Genomic DNA, 20248 nt, shown 5'->3' on the forward strand with positions numbered 1-20248 from the left:
GCAACGTATATATACATACAGCCTATCCGGAAGCCCAAATTAATCAGTTTAGCACAACTAATAATTTAAATCCCCGGATGCCTCGTTCAGGTACTTCATGGAAGCTTTTTACGTGCGTTCCTGTCCTACCGGGCCAGCCTACCTCTAAGATTAATTGTAAAGTCCCTTGGTGCCCACAGCACAAGTGCAATTCGCTATAGTGTCTTTCTTTTTACTCCCCACCTTTCCTGGCGTCTCCTTCCATTTCTGCGCATCTCAATGTACCTCCCCCAACCCCCGCTGTCCCCCAGATTCTGTACCTAGGTGTCCATATCTCAAATTAGAATACCCTCGCCTGATATCGCCGGGGCTTGGCTGTACTACTTCTAAGAGAACGCGCGAGCTTTTCTTTCTCCTTCAGAAGCACCCGCTCCCCACTGAGTTCGGTTCTCTCGCTCTCTCTCCATGGAATGCCTACTTTTGGGCAACCCCCAAGCTCCGGGAAGCCCAATCTTGCAACCTCTGCCCCAAGACCTAGAGCCCAGCCTGCTACTCAAGCTAATTCACCCAGTTCTTGGAGCTTGTGCTCTGATGCCCCCCGTCCCAGCTCTCTTAGAAACCTCTCAGCCCCGAAGACAGACCCCAGGTTAGATGAACGCCCGTTGCTCCAATTGCAGTGCCTCCCCGGCCGGCCCCTTCCACACCACTCAGCCCCTAGTGGCTCGGCTCCTCACCTAGCTTCGACCGGGACTCCTCCAGTTTCTGAATCTGGTTCTCCAAGAAGAGCATCGCTACCGCGAAGGCCACCACCGCCAGCAGCTGCAACTTGGGCGGCATCATAATCCTGAGGAGCCCCATGAAACCCGCTGCTCGGGATCAAGACATACCGCGGGGGGCGGGGAGCGGGGCCCCGGAGGCGAGGGAGACGCCGGGAGGAGTCCACCAGCCGGGAGACAGGCGAGGAGCGCGCCACAGGGAGAACCACCGCAGCGACCCCCCCTTCCCAGCGCTCGGGTCCCCCGCCCCCAGGCGCCAAGCACCAGCGCTGCCGGTGCCCGCTTCTCCACAGCCGACTCAACGGCCGCCCCCTCCAAAAGCCCGCGCAGCAAACAGCGCGAAGCGGCTGCCGGGCTCTCTACAGTCTCAGTTCCCGACCCCCGCGCCCGCCCGCCTGCCTGCTCGCCTCCCGCTCTTCCTTCCTTCCCTCCCTCTTTTGCTCCCGGCCGCGCGTTCCTCCACCAGCGCTGCGGCTGCGGCTGCGCTGCCCTCGGCACCGCCCCCTCCCATCCCCCTCAGCTGCCTCGCGCACGCATCTACGTACGCTGCTCGGCAACCAGAGACCCCGCCCCCTCCTCCCATTCGGTTGTATTCATTGGCGGGAAGAACCCTGGTGTTTCGCTGTTGATTCGGTTTACGGTTGGATTCTTCTGCCACGGGGCTCAACCCAGGCGGCATTCGATTGGGTAAACCTGGAGAAGGAGGTAGAACTGAAACTAGCGAAGGCGGGGTTTCTTGGCTGCTGGACGAAATGTCGTGAATGAAAGGAAGGAGCCCGGAGAAGCACAGAAGTGGGGAGTTTAGGAAAGTGCCTGATTTGGATAATGGAAAGCAGCCAATGACTGTCTTTATACTCGATTACCTTTAAGCTTTCATATGTCCTTAGTTAATATTTGTCTATTCAGAATAAGAGATTTGATGGCAGCGGCCTTTCTTGGCCTTTTTTTGATCAGGCTCTGAAGTGGAATGCCCCTAGCCGAGGGGTCCTCTGGCTAGCCAGAGATTTACGATAGATGATAGCGATGGCGGCTGAGCGAGGTGGGTGGTTTGGTCCAGCGTTTGGGCTACGGTTGCTGTTGGCGACTGTGCTTCAAGCGGTAAGTGTAGGTCACTTGCGCGGCTGCCTCAGGGCAAGGAGGAGGGATTGCAGATGAGAAGGACAACGTTCGGTCAGGTTTGGGAGCCTCACATGAAAAGGAGGGGGAGGGTTGGGCTTCCTTAGTACTGTGGCCGGAACGCGACGTGGCTTAATTCCTGGTTGTCTTCTCCCGACTGTCTTGGGTAGTGTTCTCTTACACGGCTCTAACTAAAAACGATTTGTAAATCAAGGTGGGAAGGGGAAGCAGTAAAGTTTGGACAGGAGTGCTTTTGTTTTTGTTCTTTAAGCGGGCACACCTTTCTGCGAGCCTCCCAAATCTTAAACGGAAAACCATGAGATTTGTTTTTCTTCATTAACAAAGTACATGTGTTCTTAATCTTTGACAAAGAAAAATCCCAATTTTTACTTATTTTATTGTTTACAAAACAACTAGATATTGGTTAATTCCCTAAAGAAGTGTACAAATCCTGTTTTGCTATATGAATAATAAAACGTTAGGCACTGTTCTGGGAGCTTTGATATTTATTAATTCAGTTTAATTCTTCAAGTATTCTCTACTGAGGCTGCTGAAAAGTTTTTCCTAGGATACCTGCTTTAATTGTGTTATCCAAGGTTTGTGCAAGTTGGGCACCACTTTCTTTCACCCAGGAATTTGGAAGCAACTTACCCGTTGATTTAGCCACCTTGAGGAAAAGGTGGATTCTTCTCTAACTAACATTTTATTATAGTACTTCCATTCAGATATTTTGTGCTGCAGAAATTACTAAACTTTGTATTCCTCAAGGTTTTTTCCCCATCTTAGATCATTTGAATTCATTACCGCTACAGAAGGATAAAAATGAATATTTCAAGCTTCCTTCTCCCAATTCACTATTTCTGGCTTTCAGTTATCTATGACTGTGTAATTATCCTCCAAATCTCAGTGGCTTAAAAACAATGGTTTCTCACCATTCTGAGGCCCGGAGAGCAGTTCCTCTGTTAATTGCCTTTGGCCTCATTTATACAGTTTTGAACTAGTAGGTTAGCAGAACTGATCAGTTAGAGGGTGTCACCATCATTCACAGTTGGTGCTGGCAATCAGGACCTCTTTGTTCTCTACTGAGCTGTCATCCTCCAAAGGCTTGACCAATTTTTTTCCCCCTTTCATTCTTGTGGCAGTGCTCCAAAATAGCAAAACCTTACAGTGCCTCCTTACCTTGTCTTGGAAATCATATTATCATTTGCACCATGTAATACTTGTTGAAGTAAGTCACAAGACTTTCAGGAAAAGTAAACTGTCTATGTAGGAAGAGTGACAGAGTCACATTTCAAAGAAGAATACATATTTATACAGGAATTTATGGCCATTGAAGGGTGTACAACAGTGACCATTCACAGAATCCCAGCCAAAACCTTGAATAACATCCTTGATTTCTTATCCTTACATATCCCACATTTAGGAATTACCAAATCCTACTGGTTTTTATTTCCTAAATATCTATGAAATTAGTCCACTTAATCCCTTAGTTAGTCCATAGATATCTCTCCTTAGAATTAACAACTTCCTACCAGGTGTGGTGGTACACACCTGTAATCCCAGCAACTCAGGAGGCTGAGGCTGAAGGATTGCAAGTTCAACACCAGCCTCAGAAATTAGTGAGGCCTTAAGCAACTTACTGAGACCTTGTCTCAAAATTAAAAAATGAAAAGGGCTGGGGATGTGGCTAGTGGTAAGCACCTACAGGTTCAATTCTCAGTGCCAAAAAGAAAGTAAGAACAGCTTCCTGTTTTCCCTTTGAATTTTTATTTCTATGTTCAAAACAAAACGGTTGGCTTTGCCATCTTTCAAGTTCTCAGGACAAAAATTGGTCCATTTGAATTCTCTTTCCTTTCACTCTCTGAATCCAGTTAGTAATTAAGCCCTTAAATCTTCAGCTCACTTAATTCTATTTCTGCAGATAATACTTAAATTTGAGCCACTATCTTTGCTTGCTTGTACTCATAACAAAATCTCCATTAACCAATTTCTCCATATAACTTTCTCCCTATCTAATTCAGTCTCTATAGTACATCCAGATCGATCTTTCTAGCTGGGCATGGTGGCCCACATCTGTAAACTAGCTGCCTAGGCTGCTTAGACAGGAGTACTGCAAATTTGTAGCCAACCTGTGCAACTTAGTGAGACTCTCAGCAACTTAGCAAGACCCTGTCTCAAAACTAAAAAATAAATAAATAAATAAAACTGGAAATGTAGCTGAGTGATAAAGTACCCCTGGGTTCAATCCCCAGTACCAAAAATAAAGTTTAGGAAAGGCTTTGAGTTTCCTCAAAGTTACCAGTGAAGAGACTTTGTGTGTATGTGTGTAGGTATGTATGTATGAATAAGTATAATATAACAATAAGTAATGCACAAACAATCTCTTAGATTTTCAACTGTACTTTCAAATGGAGAAGGTTAAGTCAGGACCCTGTCCCTAGAATCTTATTTTTCTAAGATTGTTCTATGCTACTTTTGAGTCAAGTTGTCTTCAGACTTCAAAATACTTATGCTGCTTATCAGTTATTCATCAAATGCCAGAATAAAACCAAATAGCACAATTACATAATTGTTTGAGATTCTTGTTTTGTTAATCATGGTTGGTTACAGTTTCTTAAATTTCTTAAATGATTCATTGCTTTCAAAATGAGTTCACTTTTCTTTTTTCTTTTTTTTTTTTTTTTTTTTTTTTTTTTTTTTGGTGGTGCTGGGGATTGAACCCAGGGCCTTGGACATGCAAGGCAAGCACTCTACCAATGGAGCTATACCCCCAACCCATGAATTCACTTTTATTGTGTGTTTTAGTTCCATGACTACAAATTACCCTATAACTTAGTAGTATAAAATAATTGTTTATATTGCCTTGAGGTAAAGTGAGTCAGTAATTCAGACAGGGCACAGCAGGAATCTCAGACCTCAGCTGAAAGGCTAAGATCCGAAATCCAAAGGCTCTTCCCATCTGTCTGTTAGTTGGTGCTGGTGTCAGCTGGAGGGGATCTCAGTTGTTCTCTACATGGGCCTATCCTAGTTGTTTCTCTAGTTTAGTCTTTGTAACATGGTGACTAAGCTCCAAAGTTTGATATTGAGAAGGAGAGAAAGAGTCTGTTTCTTTTTTTTATGGTGTAACCTCAGAATCACATAGTATCACTTCTTTTATACACTTGGTCAGAACAGTCATAGACTTTCCCCAGATTTAAGAATAGGGAATATAGATCCCTCATCTCAGTGGAAGACCAGTCATAAGAAGAACCTGTGAGATAATATGTACATATTGAAGCAGCCATCTTTGAAAAATATAATCTACCACATTGTCATACTTAGTTTTCAAATTAACCTATGCAGTAGATCTCGCAGATAACTTTGCTAATGGAGAAATTACCAAAATGCTAGTATAATAGCAAGTGTCTCCTAGTTAAACAGAGGGATCAACCACACAAAATGACCTGTAAACTCAGGTACCTTCCACCTGGCTAAGATAAATTCTCTATCTGAAAGATGATATACACTGTTGTTCTTTACATAGATAGGGGTGGATGAGGTAGAGGATTGGTATTTTGAGTTAACAGTAGTTTCATTGGGAAATGCCCCTGGATTTTAATCTACCCAGTCAATTTAGGAAAGTGCTAATAAACTATAGTTAGTGGACCAAATCTAGCCAACCTTGTTTTTGTAAATGAAGATTTATTAGAACACACGCATACCCATTTGTTTATATATTGTTTATGACTGCTTTTGTTCTGCCATAGTTTAGTTGAGTGTTTGCAACTGAAACCATATTGCCACCAAAGCCTAAAGTTTTCTGACTCTTTGTTTAAAGTTTATAGATATTTAGTCTGGAATATCAATCAGATTATTGAAAGCAATCTGAAGTTCCCCACTTTGAAACTGAGGTTTTGGCCAGTTCATTTATTCATCAAACATGTAAGAATTGTCGTAAGTGCTAGAAATAGAGCAACAACTTAATGCTTGTCTTCAGAATAGTTTATGGTAGTTTTGGAAGGTCTTAGATTTACATAGTCAGGTGTTACAAATGACACTATTTTCTAGCTATGCATAAATTTCTTTCTCAGAAAAGTACTGTGGTTAAAGATTGAGATTCAGAGAAGGATTCCCGGAAGACATTTACTGCTTGGGTTCTTTGAAATAAGTAGGAATTGCCATCATGGTGGCACACACCTGAAATCCCAGCGACTCAGGAGATTGAAGCAGGAGGATTGAGAGTTCAAAACCATCTTCAACTTAGTGAAGCCTTAAGCAACTTAGTTGAGACCCTGTCTCAAAATAAAAAATAAAGGGCTGAGGATGTGGCTCAATGGTAAAGGTCAATTTCTGGTATCAAAAAAAAAAGAAGAAGAGGAAGTAGGAATTTAAAATGTGAAAACATGATGAAAGAGCCTTTAGATACAGGAAAAAGTCAGAACAAATTTGTGTAGCGTAAGAGTTTTACACTTCAAGTACCATAGGAATTCATTATAGCTAGATGTTGGATCCAATTGGGAAAGTAATGGAGGTAGGGCTAGCAGTGTTCATTTAAACCACTGAGGCAAGATGAGATTTGAGAACTCTTTAAGAGACAGAATTGTGAAAATGTTAATTGATTGTTGTGAGGATAAAGTAGAATGTAGGATTACTAACCCTGAGAAACTAGGTGGTCAGGAAAATGCTAAGTTACCAAATACATTAAAAAAGCTAGACTTAAACTATTGGAGAGACTTTGAATTTGCAATGTATATGTAGAATCTAAATGAGACCTCCAGTGGGCTGTTGGCTTTAGAAACTTGGTACTCAAGAAAAAGATTTGGGAGTTTTCAGTAAATGGTTTTGAAACCATGGATAAAGATGCAATTGTCCATAAAAGTCTGTAAAATGAAAATTGAACCAAAAACTGAACTGTGGGAAGCAACAGTGTTTAGAGATGCAGAGGAAAAAGAAGAAAAGCTGGAGATGTCAGTGAAAGGAATAGCCAAAGCAGAATAGGTCTGGGTGTCTGCATTTGATGATTTTTGGCAAATTTAGTGGAATGGTAGAAACCAGAAACCAGACTGTAGTAACAATTCCAAAATAATAATGTGATGAAAGCAATTAGAACCCTAGAGTTTGCATATACTGTAAGATTGGGTTATCAATGAAATGAAAACCCTGTGAATTTGAGAGAAGATAGAATACAAAGGACAAGTAGAGGGTTGGCCTTGAACAAATGGAGATATATACCACATTCACTCAGAAATGAAAGTAGAATGGATGAGGGAATTGTCAGTCATTCTAATTGGTTATTTTACATAAGTCATTTTGTTTGATCTTTATAGCAATCTGTTTTGTGTAGAAAATATTGCTCATTGCTTTATCAATGAAGAAATTAACGCTTAGGGAGGATAGCTTGCCAGCCACACATCTTGTAAATGGTGAAGCTGGTACCTAAAACCAAAAGGTTTGATTTCTGATGTGCTCCTGCTTCTCCCACCCCATCCCTTTTTTTTTTTTTTTTTAATCCTTTTTGCTGAATGTGTCTGTAGATAAGATAATGTTATTCCATAGACTCCATATAAACAAATCCTAAGTTCTGAAACATGGATTTTTTTCCTTACAAGGAAATTCTTTTTTAAAAACTACTGAATATTTATTAAAGGATATGTGGTACATGTATTATGAAAATGACGTATCTTGCTGGACACAGTGGTACACACCCTGTAATCCCAGTGACTCTGGAGGCTGAGGCAGGATAGTGGCAAATCCAAAACCAAGCTCTGATTTAGCAAGACCTTGTCAGAATTTTTAAAAAGGGCTGGAGATACAGCTCAGTGGTAAAGTGCTCCTGGGTTCAGTCCCCAGTACCTGCCCCCTCAAAAAATATGTAAGTATCTTTTTTGTTAGTTCTTAGTTGAACCAAAAACTCATGTAGAGTTATAGAGTTCAAAAACACTGAAGAAGTTGACTCCAGTTAACATTTCAGTAACTCACATCCAGTGTATTAGATCTTGACAATACCATTAACCTCTTTTTGGAAGTTTTATAATGTAAATATGGAATTGTGGCCTATTTTTCATTTGTACTTTCAGGTGTCTGCTTTCAGGGCAGAATTTTCATCAGAGGCATGCAGAGAGTTAGGCTTCTCTAGCAACTTGCTGTGCAGCTCATGTGATCTTCTTGGACAGTTCAACCTACTTCAGCTGGATCCTGATTGCAGAGGATGCTGTCAGGAAGAAGCGCAATTTGAAACCAAAAAGGTACTACTTTCTGTTATATCTCTTCCATTAGACGGTTTAGTTGGGATAATTTGACTAAATTGCTTAATCAGCTTAAGCACAAAGAATTTTCTTACCTTTACGTTTTTTATTAAAACTCAACTGATTTCTTGCCTGGCTCTCTAGCACAAACAAAGCCATTATGAAAGAAACGTATGGTTATTGGGTTCCCATTCCACCATGGTTGTTCAGCAAAGTGGGGAACAGAGTCACAATAGCATGCCTGGATCCCATACCTCTCCAGTGAACTTCTGACCAATTGAAGGCAAAAGAATAATCAGTTAACTATTTTGGTGCATTTATAGCAAGAAATCAGTTTTATGATGAAGTTTGAGGTGAAAGCAAGGCACATAATAGCTGACATATAAGTGTAGCCAATAAATGTGGTTAACAGGGCTGAGAATATAGCTCAGTGGTAGAGCACTTACCTAGCATTTGTGAGGCCCTATATTCAATCCTCAGTACCAAAAAAAAGAAAAAGGTGGTTCACAATTTTTGACTTACACACCTATTATTAATCATTCTGGATACCCAAACTCACCTTTAATTTTTGAAAATTGAGTCAAGGATAGGTCATTCTACTCAATAAAATCTTTTTGAGTGTTCTGTTCAAACAAATAGTGAACTTGCTCAAGTTTTAAATCTTTTCATTAAAACCCTTAGATTCCAGATCCCAGCAGGTGGAAGAAGATGCAAAACACAGGATAGTAGATGTGCTTTTTTCAGAGGTGGCTCCACCCTCTAACTTCACCTTTAGCCCCCATCCTGTTCCGTTTTGTCGACATTAGTCGCTAAGCCCTTTTTATATCCAGTCCCAACTAAAGAAGGCACACTGGCAAATTTACATAAGGGGGCACGTTTACAAGTTAATGTTATGACCTTGAGTATATATGCTGAATCAGAGTGTTTCTGGCCTTGAATAACCATAACAGTCAGTTCCTAGCCCTGGCTACACACTAAAAGTATAATAACCTGCTGGACATCTCAGTGAGGGATGCCTAAAACTATAGCCATTTTGAGCCTGACCCAACATTACTGAAAAAAAATTTTTGAGTGATCATCACCTTCTTGTTCTAAGAAACCATTGACTATTCATCGAAACCCCACATTTGAAAGGTTCTGTGGACTATACTAGTCATTGAACAATGATTATTCATCAGGACCCCACATTGAGTAACAAAGACTATTTTACAACAAACCATCTTTATCCCACACACTTCCTTAAACTACCCTTTGACATACAGTGTGCTAAACTGTAAAACAAGTACATATAGAAACTAATTTTATTTACTGTCTTTTCTCCGGGTTTTATGGGGTAATTTTAATGAAACCAAATTTGATCACATGCTTTTAAAACTAATTCTTATTCAATTTTCATGATTAATTGAGCTATGTGTTGTATCTAGATACCTTTCAACAATAATAAGAGGCAAGTAGTCTGCTAGTTAATATATGTCAAACTAATTAACAAGCTAAAGTATTTCATGTCTAAGAACAAGTGGATCTGTAACCTAATAATCTTTTGTGTTAAACCCAGTAGGGTTTTTTCTCTTTATCCCTAACCCTAGTTTCCAAGACATTTTTTTTTTTTTTATTAAGCATCTACTAGCACCTTTTGTACAAAATCAGTGAAAAAAAAAAAAAAGTGTTTTTTTAATAAACCTAGTGGAATCAAAACAGAAAAAAAACACTAGGACTGTATGGCATGTTGGACCAGCTTCCATTTAAATGCAAACCACATTCAGGTATAATCATACTTGATTTCATATGTGTAGTACTACTCTCAGTTATTGACATTTGTTCATGGGTAACAGGTTACATTTAATAAATACTCTTCCATCTCTTAGTCTTAGTCTCCTCCCCATTTTGATCATAAAGGACCTGCATCTCAGTACTACTTAGAATGAGGTTTTGGTTTTGGTTTTGGTTTTTTTGTTACCTGGGATGGAACCCAGGGGCTCTTAACCACTGAGCCACATTCCAAGCCCTTTTTATTTGAGACAGCGTCTCACAAAGTTGCTGAGGCTGGCTTTGAACTTGCAATCCTCCTGCCTCAGCCTCCCAAGCTGCTGGAATTACATGTGTGGACCACCACACCTGGCTAGAATGAGATTTTTGTTAAGCTGTTTTACTATTGTTTTAACTAGCTTTGCTCACAAGTACATCTCTAGGTATGGTTTGTAAACATTAATAAGCATATTAATTGTAAAAAAAAAAATACCAATTTGTGGCTTAAAGAAAAAATATAAACTAATAAAAAGTATTTGAATTTTAGTGCTGTTTTTTTATACAGTTAGTGTTGTGGTTTGGATGTGAGGTATCTCCCAAAAGCTCATGTGTGAGGCAATGCAAGAAGATTTCAAGGAGAGATGATTGGATTGTGTGAATCAATCAGTGAATTAATCTCTTGGTAATTTTAAGTGAATGGTAACTGAAAACTGGTAGGTTGTGGCTGGAGGAGTTGTGTGGGTCATTAGGGGCTTGCCTTTAGGGTATATATTTGGTATCTGGCAAGTGGAGTCTCTCTCTGCTTTCTGATGATCATGTGAGCCACTTCCTCCACTATACTCCTCCATGATGTTCAGCCTCACCTTAAGCCCTGAGGAATGGAGTTGGCTATCTGTGGATTGAGACCTCTGAAACCATGAACCCCCAAGTAAACTTTTCCTCCTCTAAAATTGTTCTCGTCAGGTCTTTTACTCACAGCTTTGTAAATGCTATCTAAAACAATATTTACTAAGAATAAATGAATTTAGCTTTCTATAAAGAATCTGAAGATGTCAAGGAAGGTACCAAAAAGATACCCAGTCCCACTGAATAGAGTTCTTCCCATTGATCTTTTATTTGAACTTCTTTGACCAACAATCTTAGCTGCCTGCTTTAGAGAAAGTAGTGAATGTTTTGACACATGAGCTCCACATTCGAGCAGCAATACTTGGGAGAGGAGACAGCTAGAAATCAGAAACTTGACTATATCTTGCAGTCTCTCTCTTTGTTTTTGCTTTTACATGTTTTTACTTCATTAATGTCTGGATTTTTCCTTGAGGAGTAAGAAAAAGAAGTGGCATCGTACAGCTTCTTTTCCACTGGAAAAGGACTACCCCTTGTTTACATTTTTAAAATATTTTCTGCAAGAACCAGTTATTACCTGAGTTATTTGTTAGGGTCGTGGAATAATGGAAGAAGCTATTAACTTCTCCAATAATTGAATGAATGGATTGGTGCACTAGAAAACAACATATGAAGCAGTTCTCAGGTATGGAAGTATTGTAGTAGAAGATACCATGTAAACAATCCCATAGACATGTTGTATTTTTATTGCTCAGTTACTACTACTCAGTTACAACTTACTTGAATTGTTTTTAAAGATTGAGCTCAAGTGTTTCCCTTTTCTGAGAAATCTAATTTCCTCCACTTTACCCACCACCACTACCACTCCCAAATTGTTAGCTGTACCTCCATACTATATCTTTTGTTTTACTTTACTTTCCTTCCCCATAAATTATACTCTTTGAAGTCTTCAGACTGTTTTTTGATGTGTTCCTGAATTCCCAGCCTTTAGCACACATAATTTCATAAGGTTTTGTCTTGGAATAGACTGTTTTTTACTAAAAACAAGTTAGAAAAGGTGATTTTTAAACTTAAGATATACTAGAATTTTATAACTTCTTCATAAACACCTTTTTCATATGTTTCATTTACATATCCTGAAAGGTATTTAAAATCTTGAAAGAATAAGAAAATTTGTCTACATGTTGGTGTTATGCATTGGAAACATTCTTTGGTAATAATTATCTATCTACAAATATAGGTCCCTCATTTATACATTTTATTTAAAGGGATATCATAAGCACCCCCGATCTACCTAAAAAGAGATACGTTGATTTTTTAGCACAACTTTTTAGTGATTCTAGTCTGACCATTAACCTTAATTGATTTTTTTTTGAAAGTATATATGATTTTCAATTAAAATAGTTTCCTGGGATTTTCCTGAAAATAAACATAAATCAGATGTTTTTCTGTTAAGAATTTTTAAGCTTTTGTTTTTTTAAGATTTATAAAATTAAAACATAGAATTTCAATAGATGCTATATTTTTCTCATCTTTTTGTAATCTTGCTAATTCTGTGACCTTTACTATGGCATCTAGGTCCTTTTTTTCTCTCTCCATTCATTTAATGTTTTCATATCTTAAAGATTTTGTCTTCTTTCAGACACTGTTACTATAGAACTTTTGCATCTCTCCTTAATTACATGCCCCTAATTCTTTAGCTAACTCCTGTTCTGGTTTTGTTTTCGTTTGGGGTTTTTGTTGTTGTTTTACTTTGGTTAACCAAGATCCTGGTAGTATTACTGTTTCTTGGGTTTTTTTCTTCTTGTTTGTTTGAGGAGGGATTGGGCCAGGAGTCGGAGGACAGTCTCACTATGTTCCCAAGGCTGTCCTCAACCTTGGGACTGGATCCTCCTGCTTCACCCTCCCAAAGTAGCTGGAATTACAGGCATGTGCCACCACATCCAACCAAAATAAAGTTTTAGCACTTTTACTCTTGCATTTATGTATACCTAGTTTTAGGACTGTTATTCTAAAGGTCAAGCTTGTTACCAAATCAGAGCACCCTCTAGAAATTAGAATATGTTTAGCTAAATTACTTATCAGTATAACTCAGTAAGCAAATTATTTCAGCTTAACTTGCTATTCATTCTGTCTTGATTGAATTAGGGAGTTTAGAATAGTGGTCAAGACACTGGTTCTACAACCAGACTACTTCAATCCAAATCCTCTCTGCTACTCAACTGGTATTCTTGGAAAGGTTAATTGATCACTGTGACTATTTCCTTATCTATAAATTGGGGATTAATAATAGTTCCTATTGAGGATGAAATGAGTTAAAACACATATCCTGTTTAGAATTATGCCTGGCATATACAGGCATTAGGTAAATACATTTGCTGCTGGTGTTGATGACCATTTGTAATATCTATACTCGTAGTATCCATCTGGTTTACTGGTGAAAAAGGCAAAGAAAAAGTGAAAAAATTGAAGAACTCAGAAAATATCATCATAATGATGATTATTAAACCAAGAAACAGTAATACTACAAGGATCTTGGTTAACCAAAGTAAAAAAAACAAAACAAAAACACAACAACAGATAGGATAAAAGAAAATAGGTAAAAAATATAACATGAACTATTGTATTTGCCAGTGATACAAATTTGGAACAAAGATTTGTATTCTGCTTTCCAGCTTCAGCATCAGTTGAAATAAGAGGAAATATTTTATGACAGCAGAATTAGTAGCATGAAAACTTACTATTTGCAACTGCATATTCATATGAAACAAATACAGATATAAATTTTGTCAAGCATAATTCTAGATTTTAATTGACATTTTAATAAGGAAAATACTATAAATTTGAACCTTAAAAATTTGTGCCATCTTGATCATTTTTAAGTATATGAAAGATTGCATTTTGAAAAAAAAGTTTACTACTAAACATTTCTTTCAAAGCTATTCCTAAAGTGAAGCTTTTTTCCCTCAGTGCAGAAGATTCAACCCAGCACCTTTGTACATGCTAGGCAAATAATGACACTAAGCACCTCAAATTTCTTAGAATAAAACCTATTGTGAAATTGAAAGAGACTATATTTTTAAAGCAAATTTAGAATAAAATAAAATATACACTGTTGATTTTCAGACTCAGGTGGCAGACTGGTGGAAAGTGTTGTATTTTTAATTTTTCTATGAATAGTCCTCTGCTACTTATTTATATTGCTAATCTATCTGCTAACAGATTTCAAAGGTTCAAGATAATTTTGATAGGAAAAATATTTAAAGTGACATTTTTTCTTCTTCATAAAGCAAACCCTGCAAATTGAAATTTTTTTTTGTTTGAGTCTTGGAGTATCATGATCTCATTCACAGTACCAGTCAAAGCCTAGGCTACCTATCATACCACTACTTACTCTGCAACACAGCTTAACAAACAGTTAAGGTTTTTTATAAAGGACTTTTATTTTCATTCAAAAATCTACTTTCAGAAATAGAAAAGTAATAAAAAATCTTAAATTGTTATTATAATAAATTTGAATAAATGGAGATAAGCAATTTAAATTTAAGAATATTGTAGATCCCCTCTACTTTCCATTCAGCTGTCTAGTTCTTACTGGAATCATTTTAACTCACCAGCTTAATATAGTAGCATTATCATTTTCAGTGTGTACTATACTCTGCCTTGAGATTTAAATGCACTCTGAGCAGACCAGAGACAATTACAAAGGTAATATTACAAAGATAATATTAACATGTGTATAGTTGATTAGAAGTTTATCCCCTTCTTTTGGTAAGAATTTTTAAGAGTTGAATTTTCATCTCTGCTTCATTGCTTACTAACTTTTAGTGACTTTGAGCTAGCAGATACTCCAGAATCTTTAGTTTTGTTCATAGTTACTTTGGCTCACCTTTGAGTGTTTATTTTAAAATGATTATATGCTGAGTATTTTACCCACACTGTTTAATCCTCATAACAATCCTATAATGTAAATACTTCTGTGCTTTTGACATAAAAAACTAGGACATAATCTGCCCAAAGTTATATGGCAATTAGATGCCAGAACTTTGTTGCATTTCATTTTGACTCTGGAGCCCCGTTTTTAAACCTCTACACTATTTTTCCTGTCATCTTGAAAATGTGAATAGTAATACCTACTTCACAGAGTTTCTGTAAGAATCCAAGTGAGTTAAATATAAAACACTGGTCTGGCCTTGTAAAGTTTGCATTTATAGTTAACTAGATTATGAGCAAAATCGTATTACTAGTTTTTATCTAGAAATATCAAGTCTTTATTTCTCAATTTATCACAGATCATAATGGTTCCTGTTACCTGGTATTTTCAAGAATATATCTAATTTGGGCTGAGGTTGTGACTCAGTGGTAGAGCGTTGGTTTCGATACTCAGCACCACATAAAAGTAAAATAAAGATATTGTATCCACCTACAACTAATACAAAATATTTTTTTAAAAAAGAATTTATGTAATTTGGCTTTAGTTAAGGCCCATATAAACAAACCTTTAAATAAGTGATATAATTTTCTTAATTTTGGTAAAAGTGTAAAATATTTCATTGTTTTCAATTTTACATGGAAATTCTGTAGCGAACTTCAGAGTAATTCAGAAGTCAGCCTAAACAACATTATTCAAGACAGTAGCAAATTTTAAGCTTTAACCTGTCAGAAACTGATTCCTACTGCTGTGTAAAACATAGAAGGATGAAATGGAGGTTAAGCTAACTGTGCGTGAAATTGTAGTCACTAAAGAAATTTCACAGTTGCTTAAAATAGCTTCATTTCTGTAGTGTTGGTATCATGAATACCTGAATTGATTTCTTCAAAGAAAACAATATAAATACCTTCATCAGATTATTCTAATTATAATATAAAAACATTCACAAAGTAGGGATTTTATCCAATATAATGTTTGTCATTATATTAACAAATTCTGTGTTAAGTATTACTAAGGTACTTGAGTTGCTACGATATTAAATAATGACACAAATATTCACTTCATAATAAAGGCCACTAACATTCATGAAGTTATTACTATAGGAAGGCTCTATTCCAGGTCCTTTTCAGTAAATTCATTTATATGATACTTAACAATGGCATGGTGTCACATGCCTGTAATCCCAGCTACTCAGGTGGCTAAGGCAGGAGGATCACAAGTTTGAGGCCAGCCTGGGCAACTAGCAAGAGACTGTCTCAGAATAAATTTTTTTTAAGAAAACTAGGGCTGTAGCTCATTGATAGCATACTTGACTATCATACACAAGGCCCTCATGTATGAGGCCCTGGGTTCAATTTCCAGTAGTGCAAAAATAATAATAGTAATGATCATAATCGCTGAGTATGTCAATAGTTGAGAAGTGAGTATGTTCATAGTTGAGAAGTCAAAGAGATCTTGCCTGAGTCATATAGCTAATAAGTGGCTATAAATATATGTATCATGCATTTGTACAACAAGGGGTTTTGTTTGTTTGTTTGTTTGCTTGTTTGTTTTTTGGTGCCAGGGATTGAACTCAGGTGTTAATTGCCCCTGAGTCACATCCCCAGCCCTATTTTGTATTTTATTTAGAGACAGGGTCTCACAAAGTTGTTTTTGCTGAGGCCAGCTTTGAGCTCATAATTCTCCTGCCTCAGCCTCTCAAACTGCTGGGATTATATAAGCACGCACTACTGTACCCAGCTTTGTGTAAAAAAGTTTTAAAGTTTATTTTGTGAAGTTATTAATTTCAACTGAAAGTATTTAAATTTATTTTTACATCTGCACTTAATGTGGAAAATAAATGTAGTCTTTAAGTATTTACAAATTAGGATCAGCCTCTAAATATATTAAAACATTTTGTCACATTTGCCTTTTTTTTTTTTTTTTTTTTTTTTTTTTTTAATATTGGCAATTGAATCCAGGGGTGCTTAACCACTGGATTCAACCCTTTTTTAGTTTTTATTTTGAGACAGGGGCTTGCTGTATTGCTTAGAACCTTGCTAAGTTGCTGAGGCTGACTTTAAACTTGGCAGTCTTCCTGCTTCAGCCTCCCAGGCAGCTGGAATTACAGGCATCCACTGCACCCAGCCTAATTTAAGTTTTTATAGGTGTCATATAACAATGGGACATAATGGGATTAATAGTTGCTTTGTGGAGAGTGGGAGGCAGAGGAAGATTTTTTTTCTTAAGATGTTATACCTTTTTTGTACTTTTTTTTGTTTGTTTCCAGGTACATGATTTCTTTAAAGAATTCAGTGAGATATATGCTGTAAACAAAATACACACATGTGCCACATGTCTTGTGCAGTATTTTTTTAAATAACCGTGTAACCTTTCTTAAATATGATAATTGATGACTTTATATGGCAAATGAGCATAGAGAATTAAAAAGCAGCTTTTGCTGCCATATATAACACCTTTATGTTCCATTTTTGAAGCTACTGGAAATGCTGAGCCATATTTTCACTGGATCTTAGTTTTTCAAATTAACAGGAATATAGGTTGTATTTTTCATTTAGGAACCAAAAAACATTTTATTTTTTTCCCTTATTGCATACTATATAGAAAATCATTCATTTTCTAAAATATTTTAATCTACTATCTAGGGGTTCTTTTATTTCTTTGAAAAATACTGATATGATATTCAAACTTAGAGTTATTTTTACCAGTTCTTTAAAGATTTGAACCTCAAGAAATGTGGCGATCATGTTTTCATTTTTTCAAGTTATTTCCTTTCATTGTGTAATATTTCTTAAGTATCAGAAAATTGAATGCATGTTCCAATGATAACCTGAGTCATTTATACTTATAGCGGAAGCCTTGGGAAGCAGGCAGGAGTAGACGTGGTGGTATTGGGTACATCAGTATTATATTGATTTCCAAGAGAAAATCTTAATGTAGTCTTACACCCTTGTTGTAGGTATGTATACAAGTCCTAGTCATCATCACTGTATTGAATGAAACCTAGGCCCTTTTCCCCTTATATTTTATAGTTCAAATGGTCTGATCTAGAAAGGCAGTGAGGTCAAAGGAGTATTTTCATTTTCCATTTGTTTTGTTTTTACACATTTTCATTGAACTTTTTAACAGAATGTTGATTTTATCTTTGTAGAAATATTCCCCCAGTGTATTCTTAGCTTTTTTATAATCTAATTTAAATTAAGGTAAATGTTACTGTTATATTTGGGATCTGAAGTATTCCCTAAAATGTTGTGTGTTAGGTAACGCAGCAGTGTTCAGAGGTGGAAAGAATTAATTATGAGAGCTCTAACCTCATCAGTGGATTAATATTTTGAATGAATGGATGGTAAAAGTAGGCAGGTGGGCATGACTAAAGGAAGTAGGCCGCTAGGAACTATATTTGTCCCTGGTCCCTTCCTGTCCCTCTGTGTTCCCAGACTGCCCTGAGCTGAGCAGCATTCCTGTGCCATGCTCTTCCACCATGATGTTTGAGCAATGGAGTATGCCACACATGGATCAAAATCTCTGAAATTGTGAGCCAAAATAAATCTTTCCTCTTATGAATTGTTCTTCTCAGGTATTTGGGTCACAATCATGTAAAGCTGGGTAACACAGTTACTTTTGTATGTTTTGTAACTTGCATGTTTCGTAACTTTTTTCTTCTCAAACTCAAAGCAAAAACAAAGATACAAAAATAAATGGCATTTTAATAGTATCATAGCCAGGCACAGGTTGGTGCACACCCATAATCCCAGTGGTTAGGGAAACTGAGGTAGGAGGATCGAGAGTTCAAAGCCAGCCTTAGCAACTTAGCGAGGCCCTGAGCAACTCAGTGAAACGCTGTCTCTAAATAAAATACAAAATAGGACTGGGGATGTGGCTCAGTGGTCACTTGCCCCTGGGTTCAATTCCTGGTGTAAAAAAAACAAATAGTATCATAGAAATTGAGTGGGTGCAGTGGTTTGAGCCTATAATCTCTTCTGTTTTACATAGCCAAGGCAGGAGTTTCACCAGCTCAAAACAAGGCTAGAACTTAGCAAGACCATCTGAAAATAAAAATTAAAAATGACTGAGGATAAAGTATTGTACAAGTTTTGGCCTTCAAAGAGTTTCCTTAGGCATAAAGTCATTGCTTTATGTTTTTTGAGAATTTAATAGGAGACATCCAAAAATGAGTAGTTTAACTCAAGGGTGTAGTAGTAGAGAAGTATATCTGCCAGCTTGCAAAACATTTAACCAAATTTTTTACCCTAATCCTCAGTCTGTATCCTTGATTTCTAAACAATAATGGCTTGAGTCAGCATGGATATGGAAGTGTCAACACATATGGTTGCCCTATACATGATAAAAAATCTGCACTGTGACTTAAACTGTGAGATCTTAACAAGTTTACTACTAGATCACTAAAATTTTGGTGCCCTCATTATGTGTAATTATAGCTTATTTATAGCATCAGACATTTTTAAAATATCAGAAAATATGGGAATGATCTAATCGCAGTGGGGCACACCTGTAATCCCAGCTACCGGGGAGTCTGAGGCAGGAAGATCACAAGTTCAAGGCCTGCCCCAGCAACTTAGTGAGGCCCTAAGCAACTTAGCCTGACTTTCTCAGAATCAAAAGAACAGAGGATATAGTTCAGTGGCAGAGCACCCCTGGGTTCAAATCCCAGTTTAAAAAGAAAAGAAAATATGGGAATTAACAATATATTAAAGTTTGAGACAACAGATCCCTAGACATGGTTTAGGTGAAAATATTTTAGGTGAGTATTAGTTGACCAAATTTTGCTAAAAATACTTTCCATGTGATATGTTTTTCCATTATATGGAAAGAGTAAAGTTGATTTTAAGAAATAACACTGGATATAAGTAATATTTGTATGTATTTGAGTATATCATAATTTTTTAAATGGGGACATCAAAGTGATATAATGCTCAGCTTTTTTCATATGTAGCCATTCTTTGTTTTAAATCTTGTCATTTTATTTAAGGGCAGTCCTTCAGTAGATCTATAAAAATTATAGTTACTCCCCAGATCCAGAATTTTTTCAGTAGTTAAAATTTTTGCTTTTATTCACCTAATAGCACTTTATTCATATTAGTACTTAAGATGCATAATTACATTAATAGTTATATTGAATTGGGATTTTTTGTTATTTAAATGTAAATAAAATTAGCAAATAAAAACCACATTTAATTAGATTTTTTAAAATATTTCATTGTTAACTGTTGAATGAATGTCTTTAATACTAAAGTTTTGCTTTTAATCAAATAGAGGGTTTATTTTCACCAGAAAGAAATCATAAGTATACAGAAATAGATGTGCTTACCCTTATTTGACTATTAATACGTGTATTTAAATATTATGTGATACCTCACAAATATGTACAATTTTAAAATGTCAATTTAAAAAATAACATACAACATATATAAATTCACTTGGTTTATATATATATATATATATATATATATTTTTTTTTTTTTTTTTTTTTTTTTTTTTTTTTTTTTTTTTTTTTAGTTGGTGGTGGACATAATACCTTTATTTTATTTTTATGTGGTGCTGAGAATCAAACCCAGGGCCTCACACATGCTAGGAGAGTGGCCTACCACTGAGCCACAACCCCAGTCCTCAGT

At 36.8% G+C, this 20248-nt stretch overlaps 2 protein-coding genes across 4 annotated transcripts in view; one reads left to right on the forward strand and one right to left on the reverse strand.

Annotated features, from left to right (window-relative positions):
- Window positions 1-1173, reverse strand: part of Hs2st1 (heparan sulfate 2-O-sulfotransferase 1) — a 188913-nt gene extending 187740 nt beyond the window's left edge. For both annotated transcript variants that reach the window (XM_047550755.1, XM_047550746.1), the window contains exon 1: window positions 714-1173. In XM_047550755.1, coding sequence (XP_047406711.1) covers window positions 714-837 — 124 coding nt within the window. In that variant the 5' untranslated portion in view covers window positions 838-1173. The remainder of the gene's footprint in view (window positions 1-713) is intronic.
- A 351-nt stretch (window positions 1174-1524) lies between these two features.
- Selenof (selenoprotein F) overlaps window positions 1525-20248 on the forward strand; it is a 43727-nt gene continuing 25003 nt past the window's right edge. Inside the window, exons 1-2 of one of the 2 annotated variants that reach the window (XM_053743297.1) lie at window positions 1525-1853; window positions 7928-8095. In XM_053743297.1, the coding sequence (XP_053599272.1) occupies window positions 1770-1853; window positions 7928-8095 (252 nt within the window). In that variant the 5' untranslated portion in view covers window positions 1525-1769. The remainder of the gene's footprint in view (window positions 1854-7927; window positions 8096-20248) is intronic. The other variant, XM_053743296.1, reaches the window with a different exon arrangement.

The sequence above is a fragment of the Sciurus carolinensis genome, chromosome 1 (genome assembly GCF_902686445.1).
Source record: "Sciurus carolinensis chromosome 1, mSciCar1.2, whole genome shotgun sequence".
Lineage (NCBI taxonomy): Eukaryota > Metazoa > Chordata > Mammalia > Rodentia > Sciuridae > Sciurus > Sciurus carolinensis.